This window comes from Malaclemys terrapin, chromosome 18 (assembly GCF_027887155.1).
Source record: "Malaclemys terrapin pileata isolate rMalTer1 chromosome 18, rMalTer1.hap1, whole genome shotgun sequence".
In the NCBI taxonomy this organism is placed as follows: Eukaryota; Metazoa; Chordata; order Testudines; family Emydidae; genus Malaclemys; species Malaclemys terrapin.
In genome coordinates this window covers 855,464-867,676 of record NC_071522.1, presented here as the reverse complement: position 1 = coordinate 867,676, position 12,213 = coordinate 855,464, and the positions used below count along the sequence as shown (strand labels likewise).

Genomic DNA, 12,213 nt, shown 5'->3' with positions numbered 1-12,213 from the left:
CAAGATGAGAGCTGCCCTGACAGTTGAGAAGCGAGTGGCGATAGCCCTGTGGAAGCTTGCAACGCCTGACTGCTACTGGTCAGTCTGGAATCAATTTGGAGTGGGCAAGTCTACTCTGGGAGCTGCTGTGATCCAAGTAGCCAATGCAATCATTGGCATTCTGTTATCAAGGGTAGTGACTCTGGGAAATGTGCAGGTCATAGTGGATGGCTTTGCTGCAATGGGGTTCCCTAACTGTGGTGAGGCGATAGACGGAACGCATATCCCCATCTTGGCACTGGACCACCTTGCCAACAAGTACATAAACTGCAAGGAGTACTTCTCAATGATGCTGCAAGCACTGGTGGATCACAAGGGACGTTTCACCGACATCAATGTGGGATGGCCAGGAAAGGTGCATGACGCTCACATATTCAGGAACTCCAGGCTGTTCGGAGCAGCTGCAAGAAGGGACTTACTTCCCAGACCACAAAATTACTGTTGGGGATGTTGAAATGCCAATAGTTATCCTTGGGGGTCCCAACCTACCCCTTGCTCCCATGGCTCATGAAGCCTTACACAGGCAGCCTGGACAGTAGTAAGGAGCAGTTCCACTATAGGATGAGCAAGTGCAGAATGGTGGTAGAATGTGCCTTTGGACGTCTAAAAGCACGCTGGTGCTGTTTGCTGACTAGGTCAGACCTCAGCGCAACCAACATTCCCATTGTTATTGCTGCTTGCTGTGTGCTCCATATCTGAGAGAGTAAGGGAGAAAAGTTTATGGCGGGGTGGGAGGTTGAGGCAAATCACCTGGCGTCCAATTTTGAGCAGCCGGACACCAGGACGATTAAAAGAGTACAGCTAGGCACGCTGCACATCAGAGCGGCTTTGAAAACCACTTTCATGACTGGCCAGGCTTTGGTGTGACAGTTGTGTGTCTTTCTCCTTGATGCAAACCCGCCCTCTTTGTTGATTTTAATTCCCTGTAAGCCAACCACCCTCCCCCCTTCTAAATAAAGTAGCTATTGTTTTGAAACCATGCATTCTTTCTTTATTAATTTAAAAAAAAAATTAGATAACGGACAAGGTAGCCCGGGTGGGGTGGGGGAGAAGGGAAGGACAAGGCCACATTGATTTTTAGCATGGCTACAATAAACAAACTGCTTGAATGACAGTCTTCTGTTGCTTGGGCCATCCTCTGGAGTGGAGTAGCTGGGTGCCCGGAGCCTCCCCCTGAGTTCTTGGGCATCTGGGTGAGGAGGCTATGGAACATGGGGAGGAGGGCTGGTGGTTATACAGTGGATGCTGTAGGGGTCTGTGCTCTTGTTGGCTTTCCTGCAGCTCCAACACACGTTTCATCATGTCTGTTTGTTCCCACAACAGACGCTTCAGCATGTCCGTTTGCTCCCCCATTAGCCTTAGCATCGGGTCCTGCCTCCGCTCTTCACGCTCACTCAATTCTTTTCTGACCTCTGCCACTGAATGCCTTCATGCATTAAGCTGTGCCCTATTAGTGCGGGAGGACTGCATCAGCTCAGAAAACATGTCATCGCGAGTGCGTTTTTTTCAGCTTCTAATCTGCGATAACCGCAGAGATAGAGATGATAGGGGGAGCATAGAAACATTTGCACCTGGGGGGAGATAAGGGAGAGTAAAATTGGGTTGGCTTCTTATGCCTTCATAACATGTGGGAATGTTTTCAAACTGCAGCACCCCCCCTTTCTCAGAGCAAGCAATGGGTTGGGTTTCATGTTTAAAAGGAGGAGCTTCAGTATTCGGGTAGATATGCAGCATACACCTACCCCCACCCCACCACGTGGCTATTCTTTGGGATGATCCCTTTTAGCCAAGCGTAAACAGCCCAGCATGAATGGGGTCCCTTTACTGTTCCCTTACAAAAATTCCCCTATTTCAACCAGCTGACCATGAACACTATTGCTTTTGAACCCTTTATTGTAGTTACAAATGTGCACTCACCAGAGGTGCCTTCTCCGGCTTCAGGGTCGGGTATCCCGCCTTGGGAGGGTATTGGCTCCAGGGTGATGAAAAGTTCCTGGCTGCCAGGGAGAACAGATTCACCGCTTGCCTGAAGCGCATTCTCCTCCTCCTCATCCACAAAATCCTCCTCCATATTTCGTGAGACTCCCTGCCTTGCAGGTGTCCACGGACAGTGGTGGGATAGTAGTAGGGTCCCCCCCTAGAATGGCATGCAACTGTTCATAGAAGCGGCATGCCTGGGGCTCTGACCCAGAGCAACCGTTTGCCTCCTTTGTCTTTTGGTAGGCTTGCCTGAGCTCCTTAACTTTCACACGGCACTGCTGTGTCCCCTTGGTGTAGCCTCTGTCAAACATGCCCTGTGAGATTTTGGCAAATATATCAGCATTTCTTCTTTTAGATCAGAGTTCTGCCTGCACAGATTCTTCTCCCCATACAGCAATCAGATCCAGTGTCTCCCTTTCGGTCCATGCTGGAGCTCGTTTGCGATTCTGAGACTGCATGGTCATCTGTGCTGCTGAGCTCGCCACGCTGACCAAACAGGAAATGAAATTCAAAAGTTCCCGGGGCTTTTCCTGTGTACCTGACTAGTGCATCGAACTTCAAAGTGCTGTCCAGAGCGGTCACAATGGAGCACTCTGGGATAGCTCCCAGAAGCCAATAACGTCGATTTGCGTCCACACTACCCCAAATTCAACCCAGCAAGGTTGATTTAAGTACTACTCGCCTCGCCGGGGAGGAGTACAGAAGTCGATTTTAAGAGCCCTTTAGGTCGACGGAACGGGGTTGGTTGTGTGGACGCGGTCATTTTTAAATCTATCTAGCGCAGCTAAAATTGACCTAACCCTGTAGTGTAGAACAGACCTTTGTCTCGGAGCAGATAACCATGCCGACTGTCAAACGGAGCTCTCAAAGGGCATATTCAAAACAATGACAAGAGTGGCCACTTGACTTAAGGGGATTATGGTACGTTTCCGGAGGCTGATCAGAGCACAGTAATGCAACACCTCGTTCACACTGACACTGGGGTGCTCCAGCTGGGGGACATCAAACGTTATTCTACTCGCCGAGGTGGAGTACCAGCAGCGCTGTAGCCGTGGAGTCAGAGCGCTCTACGTGCCTTGCCAGTGTGGACGGGTAGTGAGCTAGTGCACCTGGAGCTCCTTTAATGCGCTGTAACTCGCAAGTGTAGCCAAGCCCCAAGTTAAGTACTATGCACTTATGTAGTAACCCTATCAAGTAAGAAATTAGATTAATCTGGCATGCTATGTTCTTGACAAATACATGCCGGCTATTCTCTATAATCCTGTTGTCTTCTAAGTGCTTATAAATTAATTGCTTAATAATTTGTTTCAATATCTGGTATCGAAGTTAGGCTGACTGGTCTATAATTCCCCCAAGTACTCCTTGTTCCCCTTTTTAAAGAGAGGTAACATGTTTGCCCTTCTACAATCCAATGGAACCTGACCTGTCCTCCATGAGTTCACACAGGTAACTGCTAATGGTTCCAAGATTGCTTCAGCTAGTTCCTTAAGTATCCCAGGATGAATTTCATCAGGCCCCGATGACTTGAATATATCCAACCTATCTGTTCTTTCCATATTTTGGCTTACATTTCTTCCCCCTTTGCTAATATAAGTTGTGTTGAGCATCTGGTCACCTTAACCTTTTTAGTGAAGAGTGAAGCATTAAACACCTAAGCCTTCTTGAGGTTTTCAGTTATTACTCCTCCTTCCGCACTAAGTAGAAGCCAACACTTTTTTTTTTTCTTGCTCCCAATATATTCAAAGATCCTCTTTTTATTGCTTTTTATGTTCTTGGTAGGTGTATCTCATTTTGTGCCTTAGCCTTTCAGATGTTGTCCTTACACGCTTGTGCTAGTCTTTTATACTCCTCCTTAACAATTTGTCCATATCTCCACTTTTTGTAAGATTCCTTTCAGATTTTCAGGTCATTAAAGAGCTCCTGAAAGAGCAATATTAACCCTCCTTCTATTCTTCCTATCTTTCCTTTCTATCAGGATAGTTTGCCGTTGTGCCTTTAATATTATCTCCTTGAGTACCTGCCAGCTCTCCTGAACTTTTCCCCCGAGATATTCTTCCCATGGGACCTTATCTGCCAGTTCTCTGAGTTTGTTAAAGTCTGCTTTTTTGAAGTCTGTGATTCATAGATTCATAGACTCTAGGACTGGAAGGGACCTCGAGGGGTCATCGAGTCCAGTCCCCTGCCCTCATGGCAGGACCAAATACTGTCTAGACCACCCGATAGACATTTATCTAACCTACTCTTAAATATCTCCAGAGATGGAGATTCCACAACCTCCCTAGGCAGTTTATTCCAATGTTTAACCACCCTGACAGTTAGGAACTTTTTCATTATGTCCAACCTAAACCTCCCTTGCTACAGTTTAAGCCCATTGCTTCTTGTTCTATCCTTAGAGGCTAAGGTGAACAAGTTTTCTCCCACCTCCTTATGACACTCTTTTAGATACCTGAAAAATGCTATCATGTCCCCTTTCAGTCTTCCCTTTTCCAAACTAAACAAGCCCAATTCTTTTGGCCTTCCTTCATAGGTCATGTTCTCTAGACCTTTAATCATTCTTGTTGCTCTTCTCTGCACCCTCTCCAATTTCTCCACATCTTTCTTGAAATGCAGTGCCCAGAACTGGACAAAATACTCCAGCTGAGGCCTAGTTTATCGATAAGAATCTCATGCGAGATCGTATCAAATGCCTTACTAAAGTCTAGGTATAACACATCCACAAGATTAGTTTGACATGATTTGTTCTTTGGCTATTCCTTATCACCTTCCAAGTGTCTGCAGAGGATTTCCTTAATTACTGGGGTGATTGGGTGGACTAGGTCCAGAGGCCCCACCTCACCCCGCCCCAGAGAAGAGCAGAGGAGAAATCCTCTAGGCAGCCTAGAGTGGCTCCAGGGGAAGCAGCCAGAGGGACCAGGAAGGCCATATAAAAAGCAGCAGCAGAACAAGCAGAGCAGTCAGTTACTTCCTGGAGCTGGAAGAGGGAAGACCAGGTTCCTGGCTGGCTGGAAGAGCAGCAGGACAACAGACAGCTCAGTGTGAGCAAGACTGAGCCCAGGGAAGGCTGCCGAAGACGGAGGGAGCTAAGGAGGAGATCATGGCAAGCTACAGGGGCCAAGCAAAGACTGAGCCCAGAACCTAGCCAGACCGAGCGAGGGTACCGTGATGGGCCCTGTTGGACTGTTATAGAGGGCAGTGTCTCCAGGGAGGAAGCCTTGGCAGAAGATAAAGACAGTATATCCCAGAAGGGGTTTGTTTGTTCTATTCCACCTACAGACAGTGTGAGAGACTCAGCCGGAGGGCTGTCACTAAAGACCTGCCAAAGAAACCATTGACCAGAAGGGGGCGCTTGTGAGAAGTGGATGCTACCCCGTTACCACAAACCAAGAAACAGCAGGATCACATCTGACCAGAAGGGGCGCTCATGAGAGCTGGGTGCCAACCCTGTTACAAAGTCCATTGTCCTTATTCTGTTGATCTCATGCCTTCCTTCCTTGGACTCATGAAATGATCATTTCATGATCACTTTCATCCACACTGCGTTCCACCTTGAGACTCACTACCAATTCCTCCCTGTTGGCCAGAATCAAGTCTGTTCCCCGGTTACTTCCTCCACTTTCTGAAATAAAAAACTGTCCTCAATACATTCCAAGAATTTATTAGAAATCTTATGTTTTGCTGTATTACTTTTTCAAAAGATGTCTGGATAGTAGAAGCTCCCCATCAGTGTCAGGTCTTGTGTTTCGGATATTTCTGTTATTTGTTCTAGAAATGCCTCATCCGCTCCTCTTCCTGATTTGGTGATCTATTGTAGACCCCTACCCATGATGTCACCCTTATTTTATTTTTATTTTTTTTACTCCTTTATCTTTACTCCGAGACTTTCAACTGGTCTGGCCTCTCATTTCCTCAGAACAAGAGTATATATTCTTGAGGTTTAATGCAACACCTCTTCCCTTTTTATCCTGCCTGCCCTTCCTGAACAAGCTATACCCTTAATACCAATATTCCAGTCATGAGACTTCTCAACAAGTCTCTGTGACACCAATTAAGTCATAATTTAGCTCATGGACTAAGACTTCCAGTTATTTATGTTTATTCCCCATGGCCCTTACATTTGTGAATAGTCAATTAGTTGTCAAGCAGATTTCCTCACTAATTTCCCTCTTGTTGCTCCTATGACCCTATCGTAAGTTTCCATGTCTCCCCCCACAACAGCTAGTCTTCTGTTAAGGTCATTTCTTTTTACACTTACCTTTGGGCTTTTGTCTCCTGCCCCTTTTAATCTTGTTTAAAGCCCTATTAGAAATATATTTTCCACCCACCACCCAACTTTCATTAAGAAAGCTGAACTTTTTGATCCATTTTCCAAACACAACCTCAAGGAGAGTGGCTTGGAAAATGTCTGCCTGAAAGCTGACAATTACAAGCAGATAAAAAAGACTCAGAATGGAATTATTTAGGCAATATTATACTTGAGAGCTATATAGAAAGTCACTAAGGTGTGACAATCAGCTGGTCTGATACTTCCCCATAACACATGGAAGCAGGAACTAACCCATTTGGCCTGGGCTTAGATATTGTGGTGATAGCCACTATACAAAACTCTAAGCTACACAGGTACAAGTGACATTGGAGAACTGGAAATCACGACTCCAGGCACAAGACAATTAAATGAGTGTCCTTATTTTTTCACCAAAAACAGAGTAACCAGCTGAAAACCAGCATGATAGCGAGTCTCTTAAACAATTCTATTGTCTGTAGGAAGTTCCTTACCTTCATTGTATGGTACTGGATTGCCAATATTTGCACCAACTACATCAGCTGTTTTCAGAACATCTAAATCCATCAATATAATCACTCTCCTACAAACACAAAGCAAGCAACAGTAAAGACTCTTGACATCTTCCTGGACACTATATAGCCCTAGGCTATAAATGAGTCTTTTGCATACACACAGGCACTGTAATCACTACAGAAGGCAGATTTCCTGGGGAGGCACTGTCAAAAAGAAACACTCCATTATCAACCAGAGATTTAACCAATGCAGGTAGAAGTGGTGTAGACTGAAACAATACAGCACTTAATCAAGAAGAGTAGATAGCCATCTGAATGATGCACATGATGTTGATATGTAGTGATACCGTCAACATTATTGTAGGAGCACATAAAATGTGCTACATTCCTTACAACTCTGCCCCAAATGGCATAAAACTAAATACAAGTGAGTGTCAAATAGAAAAGGTGGATTAGGGAGAAAGAGAGTGACAGCAAAAGTTAACACAGTTACACATTCATGCATGTACACAATCTTGAAGGTTTGTTACCCTACCTTAATTTGCAATAGCAAGTTCAAGTACTTTACCATCTTAATATAAAAACAATCACCAGGGCATGTCCTCATTCACACCCTCACCCTCAGCAGGTAATTTTCAGTGACTGAATTAATTCACGATTATGCAGTTGGATGAGTATTATCCAGTTATTTACATTTAATTACTACACATATTAATATCTGCAATTAAGCACACTGCAGCCAGGTACAGCAACTTTTATCTCTGCCACCCTTAAACAGCCATCACGATTACATGATGTGTCAGGAGAAACACATGCCTCCTCCCTCATGCACCATACACACCCCAATGGATACACCTATTAATAATCTCAGAACAACAACACTTGACCTCTCATCATTTATGTGACATGCAGCAGCATCCACTAGTCAGATGCATTTGTGTGCACACATCTAAATATACATGAATACCTTCCATCTTTCAGGCTGTTAACAATGTATCTGTTAACCTGGCAGATACAGTGGGCAGACAAGCGCTCCTCTTCAATTAGAGAATTCAGCTGTGTAGCCAACATGAAAGCTGCAAAAAACAGAAGAAAAACCCTAAAACAACCAGCATATGCAGCCCTGAAAAGATGTCCATCATAGCTAACTGCAATCAATCCATTCAGGCCACTGGTCCTGCATAGATCTAAGGCCTGCCCAGTTAATCATCTCACACAAACCAGTGCAATCACAAGTGAGAAAGTGTGAATATATCTCTGGAACATAAATCACATATTAACTCTCTAAAGTTTGAGAACAGAATACAACACCCTTGCAACGATATTTTGCTTAGGAGCCCAACCCACTGAAGTAAAATTTATGCAGCAAATTAGAAAAAGATAGATTAAGATGAGCTGCTAAATGATTCTTGGACCCCACCACTATTAGTTTACTCCGCTAATCACTGTTCTATATGACTGAGCTGTTCTCCATAATTAACATGAATTCTTGGACGCTCTGTAACAACTCAAAAAAGATGGATTTTGTTTGTAAGATTAAAATGCAATTCTAGATCCCAGAATCTAAATAAATAAATTCTACATCCTTCACACACTCCTTTGGAACTTAGTTCAGCAGCAAAAACCACTCTGTCATTAATTCTGACAATTGGGTGCAGTTATTAGCCATGCACTTGAAAATTCTCATCACTATGCATTACTTACAGGAAAGCGTGTTCACCCCATCGCTCATCAGCACACGGTAACGAGATGGCCCATTTCCTGTGGCGATGGCACGGATGTTCTAGAAGAAAACACTTGAATTCTTAGCCCTTATCTGATTTTACAGGCACACAGAGACAAAGTATGAGATCACACCTATTGGGGAGAGCTTACTCAAAGCAGAAAACTAAGATAGACAGATGACAAGCAATTAAAGCCTCTCACAGATGGATTAAAACATGCTTGCTCAGATTCATGCCAATGAGCCTTTCAGTGCTCCTTTGTTCACCTACAGGGCTTCCACCTCTTCTTGTCCTAATTGGATTGTAAACTCATCACCGTGGGGGTGTGTGTGTGTGTGTGTGTGTGACAGGTACCTTATCTTTATGGACTTGTAGATCAGCAAGTACACTAAGCTGTGGATAATAGGAATAAGACCACACTTGAGGGAATACTCACAATGACTTGGAGGACAGGCTTCAAATTATTTTCTCCCTGCATTATGGCCTGTAAAGGAAGACAGAGGATTTAATCCTTTTGACTGGAAAACATTTTTAAACCTTTGTGACTGAGGAGATTAGCAAACAAATAACTGGACTGTCTAGCACTTTCAGGCAGCCTATGGAGCTGCTGCAAGTAGTTATACTTCCTACAAATTGTAACTTAGCCAAGGACCCTAGAGTCCCCAAAGCCCACCTCCTCTTCCCTTTCCACGTTTCTCTCTTTGTCAAGTGTGGACAAACTTTTGGGTCTGAGGTCCACATCTGGGTATGGAAATTGTATGGCGGGCCACGAATAGAGTGACCAGATCAGCAGTATAAAATATCGGGACGGGGGGAAGCAAAAAAAAAAAAAAAAAAAAAAAAAAAAAAAAGGGGGGGGGGGCAGAGCCAAAAAAAAAGGGGGGGGAGTTTAAAAGGAGCCAGGGGCATTAGCAGGCCCCGGCCCCGCGTGCTGCCTTCCGCGCAGAGCCTCCCGCCGCCCAGGCCCGCCACGGGCATATGCAGCGCACGGTGGGTCCGGGCAGGGGCAGCGCAGAGCGGGCAGGAGCCGGGTGGGCGGAAGGGGCCGAATCCCCACTGCTGCCAGGGAGCCCCGCACCTCTCCCTCCCGCTTGCGGCTGCGGCTCCTTCCCGGCCGGATGCGCCTCCCGCCTCCCTGGCCACATGCGGCGCGCGTCCCCCACGCCTAGTTTCCCTCCCGCCGGGAAGGAGCAGCTGGATGCGCGCCGCATGTGCCCAGGGCAGGCCGGGGGGCGCGTCCTGCCGGGAAGGAGCCGCAGCCGCGAGCAGGAGGGAGAGGCGCGGGGCTCCCCGGCAGCAACAGGGATTCGGCCCGCGCCGCCCACCCGGCCCCTGCCCGCTCCGCACTGCCCCCGACCGGACCCACCGCGCTGCCCTGCGGGCTGCAGCAGCCTCCAGGCTGCGCTCCCGGCCCCAGGTGCAGCGACCCGGGCAGGAGCCCTCTGGCGCAGCGGGGGGGTTCACAGCTGAGCCCCCCGTCTCCCTCCCTTGCCAGCCTCCCTTTGCCCGCCCGCCCGGTGCCCGGGTGCCAGAGCTGACTCACCAGCTCCAGGATCCAGGCACCACCACCACCCCCTCCCTCCAGGCTTGACCCGCCATGCTGCAAGCCTGGGAGGGAGGAGGAATGCTGCATGGTTGGGGAAGAGGCGGGGCCAGGGCAGGGATTTGGGGAGGGAGCCAATGGGGGAAGGAGGGGGCGGAGCCGGGGGGCACGAGTGCCAGAGTGGAGGGCAAAATTTCTTTTTTGTCCAGTGTCCCAACATTGGTCGGGACGCGGGACAAAGAAACAAATATCGGGACATCTGGTCACCCTAGCCACGAATACTCATGAAATTGGAGGTTGGGGTGCAGAAGGGGGTGAGGGCTTCAGCTGATGGGTTGGGGGGTGCAGGAGGGTTCTCTGGGCTGGGACCAAGGGGTTCGGAGGGTGGGAGGAGGATCAGAGCTGGGGCAGGAGCTTGGGAAGAGATCAGGAGTGCAGGCTCCGGCCACGTTTACCTCAAGCAGCTCACAGAAGCAGCAATGTGTCCCCGCTCTGGCTCCTCCACAGAGGCGCAGCTAGATGGCTCTGTGCGCTGCCCCGTACAGAGGCACTGCCCCTGCAGCTCCCATTGGCCATGGTTCCAGGCCAATGAGAGTTGCAGGGGTGGCACTTGGAGCAGGGGCAGTGTGCGGAGTCTTCTGGCTGCCTCTACGCATAGGAACCAGAGAGAGGGACATGCCAGTGCTTCCAGGAGCCGTATGGAGCCATGGCACACGCGGAGCAGGGCAACCCCCCCCAACCCCGCTCCCCGGCTGGAGCACCAGAGCAGAGCAAGCCCCAGACCCCACTCCCTGGCAGGAGCTTGAGGGCCAGATGTGGTCCCTGGGACGTAGTGTGCCCACCCCTGCTCTTTGTTGTGTATTTCTTCTATGTTGCATTCAAGTGTGATCAAATTGGCAACCACCACAACTATAGTAGTCGTACACACACGCAGGGACAGAACCAGACCACAAACAGTATCCAAGAGATGGGGCAGAGAGCGCTATGTTAACGAGATAGATTCAGTCCCAATGTGGTCATTTTTTTTTTTTTTTGTTATACTTTGTAAAGTTGTTGCTGACTCTCTTTTGCTCATATTAATTGTACATTTAACCAATTGTCACAGGTACACTGAACATATGACAGGCACTCACTCCCTTCTAACTTTATAAACCTCAAAAATAATAGAAGTGAAATTATGGACAGGCAGCAAGAATAAACAGCTCAGATACAGAAAGGCGGGGTTATAACTAACCAGCTGCTCCACCACTTTAAAGAAGAGTTTGTGTTCATAGAAATCCACAGCCAGACAGATACTATCCAGCTATAAGTTCAGGGCTGGAAAGGGAGGTATGTGTGATAGGGATCACTGAGGAAGTGGCCATGGAGTGGAAGAATGTAACAACCTGGGGGTGTAGTGAAGGGGTTCTCAAACTGGGGGTCACAACGCCTCTGGGGGTCATGAGATTATTACATGGGGGTCACGAGCTGTCAGTCTCTACGCCCAAACCCCGCTTTGCCTCCAGCATTTATAATAGTGTTTCATATAAAAAAATTGTGTTTAATTTATGAGGAAGGGGTCGCCTCAGAGGCTTATTGTATGTAAGGGGCCACCAATATAAAAGTTTGAGAACCACTGGTGTAGTGAAAGCAGCAACTTGGCCCCAGTTGCCCCCAGGCGCTTCTGAGAAAGCTCGGGGAACCTGCCCTACCAGAGATTAGTTACAACAGTCGGGGGCGTACACTACCCTGCCTAACCTCTACGGGGAGAGCAGAACAGGCACAGAAAACCCCTGCCCCGTCCCTAGGAAATACAGACCGCTACACTGCCCCCCCACATGCCCCCCCACGCTTCTCCAGCCCTCCCCCCACACATATGCCCCACCCCGCCCCTACTCTCTGGCCCTTCCCCCCCACATGTCCCGCCCCTACTCTCCAGACCTCCCCCCCTCCCAGCTCCTCTCCGGACCTCCCCCCACACACATGCCCCGCCCCCCAGCTCCTCTCCAGACCTCCCCCCACACACATGCCCCGCCCCCCAGCTCCTCTCCGGACCTCCCCCCACACACATGCCCCGCCCCCCAGCTCCTCTCCAGACCTCCCCCCACATGTCCCGCCCCTACTCTCCAGACCTCCCCCCCTCCCAGCTCCTCT

At 48.3% G+C, this 12,213-nt stretch overlaps 1 protein-coding gene across 1 annotated transcript in view; it reads right to left on the bottom strand.

Annotated features, from left to right (window-relative positions):
* The window catches only part of RPA1 (replication protein A1), a 42,368-nt gene that overhangs the window by 29,720 nt on the left and 435 nt on the right, over positions 1-12,213 (bottom strand). Inside the window, exons 2-5 of the mRNA XM_054008405.1 lie at positions 8,974-9,021; positions 8,518-8,596; positions 7,781-7,889; positions 6,793-6,881 (exon numbers count right to left, since the gene is read on the bottom strand). Coding sequence (XP_053864380.1) covers positions 6,793-6,881; positions 7,781-7,889; positions 8,518-8,596; positions 8,974-9,021 — 325 coding nt within the window. The remainder of the gene's footprint in view (positions 1-6,792; positions 6,882-7,780; positions 7,890-8,517; positions 8,597-8,973; positions 9,022-12,213) is intronic.